Here is a 15,389-nt window from a genome sequence, read left to right on the forward strand (position 1 = left end):
TCCTTCAACGTTGACTGTACCAAGAACCATACATAGGAGTTCCCTCCTGCGAGGTTTTGGAGGATATTACCTTTCACCCACTCCAGACGTCTTTGGAGTATTTGGGAAAAGGGGTCTGAGTGAGAAAGCACGACTGAGTTACTCTAAATGTCTTACGTTAGTTTTATCGCCCTTTCCAAACGCGTTGGGCGCCATGTAGTGTAGTTCCTATCTTCCCAATAGGCTCTGCGCATTGGAATAATACCTACAGCAGTAAAGGCCTAGGCCAGACGTTAACTAGGTCTACTACTGTCGATACTAGACTTAAGTTTTGGGTTTGCCAGCGTAGCTCAGAGTTCGCTAGAAACTTTCTCGAATGTTCAGGAAAGAATTAACTCCCCTGATTAGACAAGAAGGGATTTAGTTTCTGACAACCATAGAACATGACAACTTTGCTCTCCCCTAATCAAGAGTGTATCTCCAGAGTCGTGTGAGCACAAGGCAATTATTTTACTCAGTCAGTACGTGCATTCTTAGTCTCATCAGATTGTAGAGAAAAGGAAGAGACGGGCGTGTTCAATAAAAAGGTGTTATTTATTGATCAGTCTCTTTTCTCATACAAGAGAAATGGATCGATATTATTGCAATACTTATAGTTAAGTAAAGTGCATACATTAAAAGCAATAGTATAAAATAATACTGTAAAAACATTGATATGGTTTCTGAGCCATATGATGTTTAAAATGATTAAAATATATTTACATACACATATACATTTGACTAAACGTACTCAACTGGTGTTTCTAAATACGCCTACCCCGTGTACCTGACCTAAGTCTAATGCGTGGGCGGGAATAGAAAGTTACAGTTTAAGTTAAGTTTGTTTTTGCCAAGTGAATAACTAAAGAATTCTCTGTGAGGGGTTATTCAGTTCTGTACCTGGAAGTTAGGATGAAATGAGGAATGGTATCTCTTTCTCTGCTCTCGATATTACAGGCCGCCTGCGAGGGCTGCCCGAAAGCGCCGGTGCTGGGTCTCTCGGCAGGAGATAGCAGCGCATCTCTCAGCGCGTCAGGAAGGCGGGGCTGCTGCCAGCGGGGTCTGCTCTGCTCTTGGCTTCGGCAAGTATGGCTGCTCCGTCTCGTCACCACGCGTGTGTTTGCATAGGGCAAGATCGGCAATATTTATACCTTAAAGGTGCCGAGATTGACGTAAGGATGGACATAGATACGTCAATAAAGATGTCATACGACTTGCTCGTTAGCACATTCTTTTACTGAAGTTCTCTGTGAAATCAAAACAATGGCCGCACGGATTTTCCAGGTTGTCATAGGTTTGATTTGTTATGAGAACGTCGTATGCCTTATCAGGGGCTGGAGGAATGTCGCTTGTCTAATTAGATCTCAAGCGTTATGACCTAATCAGATAACACGTTCCTGTGCCGTAGTGTGACTGCGTCAGATAACGGTATCTGCATCATGGGGGCTTTTCTTGCCTCATGGGCTGACTGTTAGTTAACTTGATAGTTAGTTTAACCAGAATAGGGTCAGGAATAGGGGGATCGATTCAGAACCTATAGGAATACATGACAACAGGAGATCAATTGAATTAATCCGCCATCTGTTAGGGTAGAAAGGAAATTAGAGCTAATCGGGTAAGAATCATTTTCCGCATGGATGTTAAAATCACCGAGCAAGGTGAAGTTCGCATTGCGGGAGCAGGCCTGGAGCACAAAGTCCAGAAGGACCGGGATAAAGGATGTCTTAGATTGTGGAGGGCGGTATACTAACAAATCTGAGAATGTGATGTTCGAAACCAGTTTGATACAAAATGGTAATGCTTCTATGGATTCGATTTGGGTAAAAGGGAAGGAAGAGATAGTCCATTGAGCCAAATAGACGATAGCGACACCACCACCATGATTGTGACTCCGTCTGTTGTCGCATAAAATATTATAATCAGGGGGAATTGCCAGACACAGGGCTGGATTAGATTCCTCCCCGAGCCAGGTTTCCGTCAGGAAGCGAATATCCCACTTGTTGTCCATCACGGTCTGGGCTATGTCTAAAGAATGTTTAACCAAGGAGCGACAATTAGTCAGTCCCACCGTGAGAATCAGGTTTTTACTAGCCGGGGCAGTCTAAACAGGCACTTGCAGGAGAGGGCAACGGGTCTCTAATTTATCTATTTCCCTTCCCGAGTTACAGGGGAGGCACGGATTGAATGAGGTCACAAGGTCTGGTAGCAAAATGTCCCCAATAGTACAGTGGGTCGGCTTTAGTCTGAGCAGAGTCTACCTTCCATATGTGATGGAGGTTAGTGAACCATCACCGGCACCGGCGGTGCTTCTGGCCACGGCCGCGTCTTGGTCGCAGACGGGCGCAGACGGGCAGGACTCTGGTACGACTCCGGCATCGATCCGGCGTGTCCGCTGAACGTGTCCGCTGCGCGGAGGCATGACTGTTTCCTTTTATGCGGCAACTGAACCGCGTCAGAACGCTTCCACCCACCCAATATGGCCGCTATGTTGCTTCGCCTGCCCGGAACTGCCGACTCAGCGTCTATGCTCAGCTGAGGGTGGCCAGGGTAGTGAAGGAAATGGGGGCTGATGGTAACAAGTATAACAAGGCTTAGCGAATCAAGCTGGGGTGCCGGGATAAATGAGCAAGGTGAGGCAACACAGTAAGAGGATAATAACAAAGCAATGGGGGTGGGGGACGAACAAGTAAAACGCTTTTCGAGTCAAGCTGATGATACAGGTTAAAAACGTATTACATCAAGCTGATATTACGGTTAAAAATACACGAAGTAAGCGATACAGCAACTTCCCGGCTTCCGCCTCAGGAGGGGAAATACTCACACAACAGAGTGACAACTGACTAAACACTTGAGAGAATTCTTGATTCGGATTCCTTGGCAAAAACCAACTTAACTTAAACTGCAACTTACTTACTCCTTCCCACGTATTAGGCTTAGGTCAGGTACACCGCGGTAGGCATATCTTAGAAGCACCAGTTGAGTACGTTAGTCAATGTTTTTATGTATGTATATATTTTATCCATTTTAAAGTATCATATGGCTAAGAAACCATATCAATGCTTTTACAGTATTATTTCATAATACTCCTTTTACTGTACGCACTTTACTTCATGATAAGTATTGCAATAGTGGCAATTCATTTCTCTTGCATGAGAAAGAAGACTGTTCAATAAATAACAACCTTTTATTGAAAACGCCTGTCTCTCTATTTCTCTGCACTCTGGTGAAACTAAGTATGCACGATTGACTGAGTGAAATAACCGCCTATTGTTTTCACACAACTCTAGAGATACATTCTTTATTCTGATGGAGAAAAGTTGTCATGTTTATGCGGTTGTCAGAAGCTAATCCCTTCTTGTCTAAATCCGGAGAGTTAACTCTTTCCTGAACATTCGAGAAAGTTTCTAGTGACCTCTGAGCTAGCTGGCAAAATTAATTAAGTCTAATATAGTCAGTAGAGACCTAGTCGACCTCAGTCCTACGTCTACACTGCTGTTTATATTATTCCAATGCGCAGAGCCTATTGGGAATATAGGAACTACACTACAGCAAGACCTCTGCCACTCACTCGCCACCTTCTTCCACCGCAAGATCGCCGACATACACAACAGCTTCGGCGCACATACCACGCACCCAACCGCCGAACCAATGCCCCCCACCACCACCCTCTGCAACTGGACCCCGGTCAGCACAAAAGACACCACCCGCACGATGAACACCATCCACTCCGGATCACCAACCGATCCCTGCCCCCACCACGTCTTCAACAAGGCAGATTCCATCATCGCACCCCAACTCCGGGACATCATCAACATCTCCTTCAACACAGCCACCTTCCCGGAGAGTTGGAACCATTCCAAGCTCAGCGCCCTCCTAAAGAAACCAACAGCGAACCCCACCAACCTCAGGAACTTACGCCCCATGTCGCTCCTCCCCTTTCCTGCCAAAGTCATTTAGAAGACCGTCAACCGACAGCTCGCCGCCTTCCTCGAGACTAACGGATCCCGCGACCCTTCTCAGTCCGGCTTCCGAGCCAACCACAGCACCGAGACCGCCCTCATCGCAGCCACCGATGACATCAGATCCCTGCTCGACAACGGTGAAACAGCGGCCCTCATCCTCCTGGACCTATCTGCGGCGTTCGACACTGTCTGCCACCGCACACTAGTACAGCGCCTCAGCAACATCGGTATCCAAGGGAAGGCTCTGGAGTGGATCATCTCGTTCCTCGCCGGAAGAACCCAGAGAGTCCGCCTCCCCCGTTCAGATCCAAGGCAACCGAAGTCATCTGCGGCGTACCACAAGGATCCTCACTCAGCCCCACCCTCTTCAACATCTACATGAGCCCCCTCGCAGCCATCGCACGCCAACACAACCTCAACATCATCTCCTACGCCGACAACACCCAGCTGATCCTCTCCCTCAACAACGACCCCGCCACCGCCAGAGCCAGCCTCCAGGAAGGGATGAAAGACGTCTCCGAGTGGATGAAGAACAGCCATCTGAAACTGAACTCAGACAAGACGGAAGTCCTCATCCTGGGAACATCGCCCTCCACCTGGGACGACTCCTGGTGGCCGCCCGCCCTGGGCAAAACCCCTAAGCCAACAACCACGCACAAAACCTGGGCTTCATCCTGGACTCCTCCCTCTCGATGACCAGACAAGTCAACGCCGTATCATCATCATGCTTGAACACCCTGCGCATGCTCCGTAAGATCTTCCGATGGATCCCCACTGAAACCAGGAAGACAGTTACCAAGGCACTCGTCACCAGCCAACTGGACTACGGGAACACCCTCTACGCGGGAACCACTGCCAAACTACAGAAAAGAGTCCAGCGCATACAGAACGCCTCCGCACGACTCATCCTGGACATCCCTCGCCACAGCCACATCTTGACCCACCTGAGAGACCTGCACTGGCTCCCCGTCAACAAGAGGATCATGTTCAGACTCCTCACCCACGCACACAAGGCTCACCACGACATGGGCCCGAAGTACCTCAACAGCCGCCTCACTTTCTACACACCCACCCGCCAGCTAATATCGGCCAGCCTCGCACTCGCCGCCGTACCACGCATCCGCAGAGCCACCGCTGCAGGAAGATCCTTCTCCTACCTGGTGGCCAAGACATGGAACTCCCTCCCCATCCACCTACGGATGACCCAGGACCACCTCTCATTCAGGAAACAACTCAAGACCTGGCTTTTTGAACAGTAGCGGACCCCCTCCGCCCCCCAGCGCCTTGAGACCCTACAGGGTGAGTAGCGCACTATACATATTGCTGATTGATTGATTGATTGATGAATGACAGAGTTGTAATAAAATTATTAACAGAGGTAGTAAGTGGCCCCCGTAATGGCAGGATATATGCTGTGCTTGCAAACTACTGTTACTAGTCATGGTAGTATTCCGATAAATTACATCTTCTTTTCCTCGCCTTTTCTAGACTGGAACGGACGTGCGGGTGCGGTTTTAAATTATCTTCAAAGTAACACTTACTTCATCCAGTGACCGTCTACTCTGTCTACGTACACATATGCTATCTATGAGTAAAATAGTACCATGATCCAGGCATCCATCCATTTAAAGTAAATGTCAATCATTATTCTTAATGTCTCAACTGGACAAACCTTAGTTTTTCTCACAGAAAAACGACATTTTTATTTTATTTTGGAAACCGCCAGCCATGCATCCGTGCTTGACTTGCATTTGAATTTGAACCAAAGGATATGTTGCACACACATACAGTTTCTGTTTCACCCACCCAGGCAGTCCTCTTCCCTTTTTCCCTCCACCTATCCTTGCTTAAGCCTTCAACTGGCCATGCATCATATTCCCAGCCACCTCGGGCAGCATTCAAAAAGAAGTATCATTCTTTGCCAGTCATTACTTTTAACTCACTCGTCCTTCCTTACACCCTTCTTTCCCTTTTCGTTCATCCAATCCATCAACTTCATCTCTGATCTGACTTGGCTTCTCGATAAAACTTTCACAGCTGAGTTGAAGTCAAATTTAGAGGGGGCCATTGGTTACTCATCAACTCCCGCAGTTAATGCTATTGCTCATGCGAAGTCAAGGGTGAATGTCTTCTACCTGGTTGACAAAAACTTAGTTCTAAATTTGTAAGTCTTCTTAACAGTAAAGTGTACTTGTACTGTACAACATATACACCCGTGCAAAGAGCACACTCTGCAATCTCAATAAGGAAGGAATATAATAGGTTACCACTGCCCGCCACTACCGTGGCATCCCCCACAGCAGTTCCTGATGGCTGTTCCACCGCCTCCGTCCCAGGAGTGCCCACCTCCGCGCTGGCCCCGGCAATGGTGGATGGTTGTGCCGATGTTTCCCTTAGAAAATACATTTCGTATTCTTAGATGCCATATACACCACTCCCTATTTTTTCTAGGAATGAAAAAATGTTACTAGTACTCCATAAACACATTTAATAATGTGTGACTTTCTAGTCTTGAAACTACACATTTCCCTTTCTTCAGGGAAGGCTTTTTTTTATTTATGCTTAGCCGTGACATGTCTTGCTACACTTTTTGTGTAATTATGAGCCCAAGGAAAACCCTGGACTGCTAGAGGCACAACAAATAGGCCATGGGCCTTTTAGAATGTGAACACAAATTAATCCTATAAATTTACTGTGTAAGCAGACAACATTTATTTTCAATACTTTGCATGTTCATGAAAAAAACGCATGAAACACATGAGTACGTTTTCCGCATTCGTGTAAACTTCATACAAGGGTTTCTGTATTTAACTGAAAATGTTCAAAAGCCACATAATCAGATTACATATTACGACCACCTGGAATATACACATAAAAAAATTATCATTAAACAATCAAAGTTGATGTCCAGAATCCCAATGCATTTCAGGTTCAGGTTGAACCCTTCATCAGGGGATATATAAATTGAAGATGGTGAAAGAGCAATCTTGAAATACAGCGTCCTTTAGTGAAGTCTCTACGGGATCTACAAAACAGCAACATAGAAATCTGTATCCAACTCTTACATATATTCCATTATACACAAAAAATAGAAAAAATGGCTGGGGAGTGCCACTGAGAGAAAACCTTCATGTGCAAAGAAATAAACACAGTGCAAAAAAGCATATCCATTCCTATGTCAAGGAAACGTGCAAGTCACTACACCTTACAAGTATGGTGCAGGTCTGGAGAGAATGGTGTAGATACCATGCAATCAGGGGGTGAATGGTGTGAGAGAGTCCAACTTCCGTGTGAAAAACCGTGTGCCAAATACAAGGAAGCAAGCAAACTAATAACAGAAGCAAGTCAAAAACAACTGAAATACGCTTACTGGAAAGGTGGCGCGCATGAAGCGCAGGTTACAAGATATCTCCTAACACTGTCTGGAAAATTAACAGTGTATGTCCAAAGTCCCTGTAAAACAAATAGAGGGGGATGTGTAAGGAGCAAAGACTGGGACTGCGTGAGCGCACCACCGCGGGAACTAAAGGGTAAGCTTACAGCCAACAGTGGTAAATGAGAAATGGCTCCGTGAGCCCGAAAAGAGAGACCTGGAAATAAATAAATAGTACAATCCTAAGAATCAAGGCGACCAGCTTTCAAACAGTAAAAATCGGACGGAAAGTCCGTGAACGTACCCACAACTGAAAACGCCGCCAAACTACCTCCGATGTCAGACGCGAGTCCGCCCATCTGATCACGTGGTGCGGAACTCGCCGAAGTTTATGGAATAGAAACAAAAATAAAAAACGGACTGTGACTAACCTCAGGGAAAGCGAGGAAACGGGAGAGGCTGATGGGGACATGTTAACAAATCTCGTCTAATCGAAAGTGTCTCAAAGTAAAAAAGGTACACAAAAGGTTAAAGAAAATAAGGGGGTCGACGGAAAGTAACACTACAAGTGTGAAACAGACTTTGGACTTTGGACATACACTGTTAGTTTTCCAGACAGTGTTAGGAGATATCTTGTAACCTGCGCTTCATGCGCGCCACCTTTCCAGTAAGCGTGTTTTAGTTGTTTTTGACTTGCTTCTGTTATTAGTTTGCTTGCTTCCTCGTATTTGGCACATGGTTTTTCACACAGGAGTTGGACTCTCTCACCCCATTCACCCCCTGATTGCATGGCATCTACACCATTCTCTCCAGACTTGCACCATACTTGTAAGGTGTAGTGACTTGCACGTTTCCTTGACATAGGAATGGATATGCTTTTTTGCACTGTGTTTATTTCGTTGCACATGAAGGTTTTCTCTCAGTGGAGCCCCCGGCCATTTTTTCTATTTTTCGTGCATCATGTAATTTATGTAAGAGTTGGATACAGATTTCTATGTTGCTGTTTTGTAGATCCCGTAGAGACTTCACTACAGGATGCTGTTATTTCAAGATTGCTCTTTCACCATCTTCAATTTATATACCCCCCTGATGAAGGGTTCAACCTGTACCTGAAATGCAATGGGATTCTGAACATCAACTTTGATTGTTTAATGATAATTTTTTTCATGTGTATATTCCAGGTGGTCGTAATATGTGATCTGATTATGTGGCTTTTGAACATTTTCAGTTAAATGCAGAAACCCTTGTATGAATTTTACACGAATGCGGAAAACGTACTCATGTGTTTCATGCGTTTTTTTTCATGAACATGCAAAGTATTGAAAATAAATGTTGTCTGCTTACACAGTAATTTTATAGGATTAATTTGTGTTCACATTCTAAAAGGTCCATGGCCTATTTGTTGTGCCTCTAGCAGTCCAGGGTTTTCCTTGGGCTCATATATACACAGTTGGTACCGATTAGGGAGCAGGGCATGCACCATTATAACTAGAGAGCACGCTAAACTTCACGAAGGTGTAGAAATATTAAATAAACTCATTTGAACATAGGAGTGCAGATCCACCCTCTCTATTGACTTGCTACACTTTTTGGCACAACTGATGAATGCTTGCTTTTTAACACGCACCATTTTTCTCACCTCAGACAGAAGCTTCCCTTCTAAGAACAAGAGCAAGATCAAATCATCATCACTTGGAGTCAGCAACGATTCATCCCCACAAAGAAGACTTGATGTTCCAACCAGGTGAGGGCTCTCCCACAATTAGGGGGTCATTATGATTGCGGAATTCCCGCATCCTCCGGGCCGGCGGAAGCCACCGCCGGCCCGGAGGATGCGGGAAAACCGCAGCGGAGCCTCCACAGACCCACCACCAAATTAGGATGGCTGGTGGGTCTGATAATCTGTCCGCAGCTTTTCCGCCGCGGTCGGAAGGCGACCGCGGCGGAAAAGCACTAACATGTCTGGTGGTGTCTATCAGAAACCGCCAGGCATATTAGGATGTCTGCAATTCTATGCTTTTCCACGGCGGCTTTTCCGCCGTGAAAAAGCATACGGACCTTCACTTCGGGGGCCCGTTGCGGGCCCCCTGGGTGAAGGGTCGGTGGGGGGTGCACATGGGGGGTACCTATGGTACCCCCCTGCATTTGCGTGCACAATGCAGCAGGCACCGCGCGGTGCCTGCCGCTTTGTGCACGCAAATGCTGTGCATGCATTTTTTACATTGGGGCGGGTGCAGCTTGAAGCTGTACCCGCCGCAAAGTTAGAGATAGAGAATGTGACCGGTGGCGGTCACATCCTAATCAGATCGGAGGGAACGCCGCAGCCCATGCGGACATTCCCTCCTCCTCAGGGGTCGCGGACGGACTCAAGTCCGTCCGCGATCCTAATCGACCCCTTAATGTGTGAAATCAGCCACTTTTCAGTTTTGAATCCTTCACCGTTTGTCTTATATGATGACGTTGATTTTAATAAATGTTTTTACTTTTAATAACGCTTTAAAACTTACATACACTCTGTGGTCTTTGGTCATGAGTGAGTGAGCGAAAGGGTTTGCAATTTGCAAGCACGAGTCCGTGGCTCAGAGAGGTCAGGACACTGACTCCGTAGTCTTATGTCCTGGGTTGTATAATCATTGGGGATCAATCATCGCGGCATTCAGAAGCTAAAATAATGACTCTGACACACTAGCTAGTCAGTAAGGAGATTGGGGGTTCAACTTCTGTTATGACTGAGGTATGTGGAAAGTCTAACTGTGCCTATTATAATTCATAACCAATGCCCTATTTCTTGTCCATAGTTCTGTTTGTGCAGAATAGTCCCTGCAACAGTAGTCGTATGGATTTTCCTCCTATCCAATCAAAAATTAAACTAGTATCTTATTCTTGGTGGCCATTGACTTTTTATTGTTGGGAATTGTCAAAGCATAAACATTTAGAAGACTTCAATAGACAGTAAGGACAACCCAGAGGACTGCACTCAGTGCATAGAGCTATTGCTGAATAGAATAGGAGTTTTGTTTAACACCTTTTGCCAACTGTGCAAGCTTAGTTAGCTACACAGACAGACTAATAATAATCTAGTAGTACCACAGGGAGTCATACTAGAGACAGGATAAGAATTTAGAAACAGTCTACAAGAAGATCAAAGACGATTTAGTAAAAAATAGAATGAGGAACGTTTGGAAAAAAATACAGGTTCTGTTAAAGATAGAAAAGTATAATTATTAAAATTAACAGGAAATCTTACTGGGGCCAGCAGAGGAGCCCTCGCCGGACCGATCCTGGCCTTCCTGCTGTTGTCCCTGCTCCGCCGGCGCCGCTACCTCCTCCTGTGTCCCCTTGCCCCTGGGGGAAGCTGATGTACAACATGAAAGATAGACACAAACATGGATGATTGTTGTCAACCACATCAAACATTTCAAAAAAACAATAACAAATTATTTTGGGGAAATAGACAACAATTGCACTAAATATATTGACCTATCTGATGTAGTCTAATAGGATATTGCTGGATTCACGGACCGTCTATTTGGAAAGTTATGTTACTCCCTAAACCAACTACTGGTAGGTAGCACTCCGCAGCACGCGAAGTGACAGACAGTCTGCCATGATCACCACTACTATCTCTTCTTAGTGGCAGGAGTACAAAGGAAGGACTGGACTTGAGTCTCTAATGTCTAGTATTACGCAGTTCTGTAAAGTACACTGATACATAATCATCACCCAGGCCAAATGAACACAAAATTGAAAACAAGTAAGCGTGGTAGCACCGCCAGTGAGCGGTCCAGCACCTTCAATCACAGAAGCTTTTGAAACATAATTTACCTGCAATGTAATCGGCAGCATTCTTGCTCTTCGGAAAAAACAAACATTTGCAATATGATAACATAGAGCAAGAGAAAACAGAGTAGTGATTAAATAGCTACTACTACTCACCAAGCCCAGGGATCTCGACGCCTAGCAGGTCGAGCAGGTCGTGTTCCCGGTCCAGGACATCGGACCACCGGTGCGTCGCCTGGCTGTAGGTGCGCCAGACCCCAGACTGATGATACATGATCCGGCACACCTTACCCCATAGCTGGCGAAGCTCCCGGAGCCCGTACCCGGCACCGAGCCTGCCGCCTGCCACGACGGTTTTGGGGAGGTGGCACTGAACGAGAGCATCAGTGCGGCCACCTCCCACCGCGCTGAAAATTTCCCGGGCTACAACTGCTTCCCCCCTTAAGCACCCGCATAGGAGCCGGGTACGGGGTGCGGGACCCTTCCCCTTACTCTTCCCGGCTCCCTTTGCCATGGTCGTGGACAGCTGCAAAAAAAATATAGGAAAGAAAAGGGAAAAAGTAAAGAAAAGAGTTTAAAAAAGTAGCTTTAAAAGTAACCAAAAGTAGAAAAAAACACAAAATATAGATGTAGAAAAAGAAAGGGATAGATAATGAGTAAAAAAGATCAAAAAAAAGTTAAAAGAAACAAAGGATTGCAAAGGTTAGCAGAGGATTGGAAAAGCATGGCCAGACCCGTAGCAATGAATGAAAAACAAGATGGCCGCGCCCATTGAGGACCGCGTGGGTAAGAATGCGCGATATTTTCCCCGCGAGCACGCAAAAACGCCCGCGAACACGGAATCGCACCCCGCGCACAACGCGAGCATGCAAATAGCGACCGGAAACGGAAATACGCAACGCGAACAAGATGGCCGCGCCCTTGTACGACCGCATGGGTAACTTGGCGGTCGATGCGCTGCAAGCGGCCCGCGAACATGCAAAAAGCCCTGTGAACACGCAAAAAAAAATCCGCAAATTCGCGCAAATTCGTGGATTTTGCGGATCGCGAATTCGCTTTTGCGCGAATTCACGTGACGCGAATTCGTGCATTTTGCCCATACTTAATATTAGCAAGCCCATTAGCGCCGTTTTAGCTGCAGTTTCCTGCCGCTAAAACCGCGATAATTTTAACGAGGCTCTTGCTAATATGCCCTACTAAGTTTATGTACAAGGATTGAAAATTTTCAGGATTGAAAACTGTCTGCAGGATGCAAACCATCAAGGCTCCTCAAAAGACAGCAATGACGTCTTGATCGCAGTTATTTTAACGAAAAAGTCATTTAATTCCCTGTTGCAACAAAATGAGTCTGTTTTCAAAACCATTAGTTCAAATTAATGTATACATCGACGTGAATTTAATCACAAGAATTTACTGATAAATGATTAGATATTGCAGCCTCTCAGTTAAGGTCTTGTAGTAAGTAAACAGTGGAGAAGCAGCTAAACATGCCTCTTAGCCAACTAGACTGTGATGATTTTTCTTGTTTAAATCATATAAAATAAAGTAGCACTCACATGACACCATAATCCAGCACAATCATAAAGGCATAATGCAGTATGGCGTTAATGATATTAGAGGCAACGGCCGTGAACATTTGAGGAACAGTAATTCCCTAAAAGAGAAAAGACAATTAAATATGTTAACATATTGAGGACCAGATTAGTAAGAAACTGCAAAAAATATGGCAGAGCGCGATCAGTGCGAACATTTTCACCGCCAGCTATCGCTGGAATATATTGTTACGCTAACGCTGTATTAGCAACAATTAGCACTATGGTGATATAAATTCCAGCGATGGTGCGATGGAAGGGCCGTTATCATGACAAAACCAGAGATGTTGCATGGGGAAGGGGTAAAACCTTGCTGATACGACCCTGTGGTCGTATCAGCATAATCCACCCCCCATGTTAGGTATGGTGAAGTCAGGAAAATAGCAGGTGTAAAAACAACGGCGATGACCCCAGTTAGCGTGACTTTTCACGTCGCTAACTGGGGCCAGGGCCTCCTTGCTAATAGGCGATAGGCCTGTTAGCGGCTGTTTACTAGGTCTGTAGGTCAGGAACGCCTACTTTGCATGTCATTAGCAATGAATATCTCAGACACACAAAGCGGCACCCAAACCAGCCCCTATCACCAGAAAGCTGTCGCTAACGCCTTGGTAGCGACAGATTGCTGATAGGGCGATAAACAAAAATTGCCACTTTAGCGGCAAAAGGTGCCGCTAAAGCAGCAATAAGGCCCTTGGTAATATGCCCCTACATGTGTGAACAGATGTGGTTAGAGAGAAGAAACGCTTTTCAGAAATAAAGCTCATTCTACCAGAGAATGTGCTGTTTGTGTTTCCTCATCATTCAATAGGTGTTGAGGAGGAAATTCATCCAGGAAATTCATAGAGGAATTAGATCTTCCTCTGTAGAGTGGAACATCTTGTTACCACCTAACTTTAAATTGCGCTTACTATACTAAAGACACGGATCCAAATTCACCATGGAATTTTTGCATTAGTCAGACTTTGTATGTAAAAAATGTATTTATTAATTCTGAAACTATCAATACAAAACCGACTCGTAATCCACAGATTGAGTTTCGATTTCCTTGTTCTCAGTTATGAATGCTTAAATTCACCTTCACTAGACCCAGGTAAGCTGACTGATGTAATTAGGAGAACTGCCTATAGCTATCAGGAGTGTCCGAAACCTCTGCGTTACTCTGGACAGAAACATTTCCCTGGCACTTCATTGCGAATCAATATTGCAATGCTCCCTCCACATGCTAAGGAGCCTAGGAAGGCATTCCCTCACCTTTGATTCCCACAACAAGTGCAACCAACCACTGTACTTGTTGACTAGGCCAACAGATTTTATCTGGAAGCATCTCATTTCCTGCTCCACAGGCGTAATGCTACACATTGGATTATTAGCTGACGGGGGTGAGAGCCCCACCAAAGAAGAAAACACAATCCTTGTCAGAGTGAACCACAAAAGTTACTAAATAAACCTGTGCCTAACCCTCTGGTAGTGTGGCAAACAGACAGACAGGTGTAACTTAGGGGCAATGTGTAAAGTATTTATGCAACACGCAAACAAAAATTTTACAAAAATAGAGCAAGATCAAATACATAAAATACACCAAAAATAGCAGCACTCCAATGAGGAGAAACAAAATTATTCATGTTTCAAGTAATAACAGAATCAAAAAGAACAAAGCTTAACTTGAAGTTATCTGGTCACCCCTGGAAGTTTGTTGTTCCCCTGTAGCTCAAGCAGGGTAACTGGCCTTTGGAGTCCCTTCGGAGAATCCTTGGTTCAAGGCAAACATGCCCAATCTTCATTCTTGAGACAGCAGGCCAGTCCTGCTTCTGAATTTTCCAAAGGCCCAGTAAAGTTCTGAAGAGAGGTTCTGAAGTTGTCATTCGTATACCCAGTGTCAGCCTGTGGTGGCGGATGCCCCATTTGTCTAATCTTTCCCCTTTCCTGGATTAGGCTGCAATCTGTCTGGAGTGTAAAAAGGCAGACTGGCCAAGTTGTGAACAGCTTTTGTCAGTGTAAGGGCAGGCAGACCTCAGAAGTCAGGAAGGGTGAAGGGGTAGACATAACACTGAGGATACCCTTTCAAATTCAGAAAGGGCTGAATTCAACTCCCAGGACATGCTGCTCATGAGGGAAACACCCTGTTCACCACCCAAGGCCCTTTTTCCCTATGTCTGGAAGGAATACACATCACACTCATATTACAGTCTTGTGAACCCTGGACACAGGTTGGAAGGCACATTTGGGTTAAGCAGAAAAATTTTAATTTTCTAACAGTTAGCAGAATATCAACGTCAGAAGACCGTCTACTACATAATGTGTCCCAAGTAGAGTTTACAAAAATATCACCTTGCTGGAGTTTGTAATAGAAATTCTATACCTAATAGATTTGATATTTTCAAAAAGATATTTAGGATACAATAGTCATGCATTATTTCGATAACTGGTATTCAGTATGCAGAAGCGGTTGGTGGTGGGAGTGCAGCCGGGAGGTGACATGGGGCGCGGGAGGGGAGGGTGGGGGGTAGTTTGTTTATTGTTTGAAATCTTTATTTCGACCAATAAGATCATAAAAGATATACACACATCACAGTCACATGAAATTTATACACTGCATCAAAACAATGATTTTAAAAATGGGTCATTACAATGTAAATCAAATTATCCTCAATGACAACTAAAACA

General features: G+C 45.1%; 1 protein-coding gene across 1 annotated transcript in view; it reads right to left on the minus strand.

Moving 5' to 3' along the window:
- Positions 1-15,389, minus strand: part of LOC144827822 (multidrug and toxin extrusion protein 1-like) — a 227,396-nt gene that overhangs the window by 177,736 nt on the left and 34,271 nt on the right. Inside the window, exon 4 of the mRNA XM_078685988.1 lies at positions 12,690-12,787. Coding sequence (XP_078542114.1) covers positions 12,690-12,787 — 98 coding nt within the window. The remainder of the gene's footprint in view (positions 1-12,689; positions 12,788-15,389) is intronic.

The sequence above is a fragment of the Lissotriton helveticus genome, chromosome 4_1 (genome assembly GCF_964261635.1).
Source record: "Lissotriton helveticus chromosome 4_1, aLisHel1.1, whole genome shotgun sequence".
Lineage (NCBI taxonomy): Eukaryota > Metazoa > Chordata > Amphibia > Caudata > Salamandridae > Lissotriton > Lissotriton helveticus.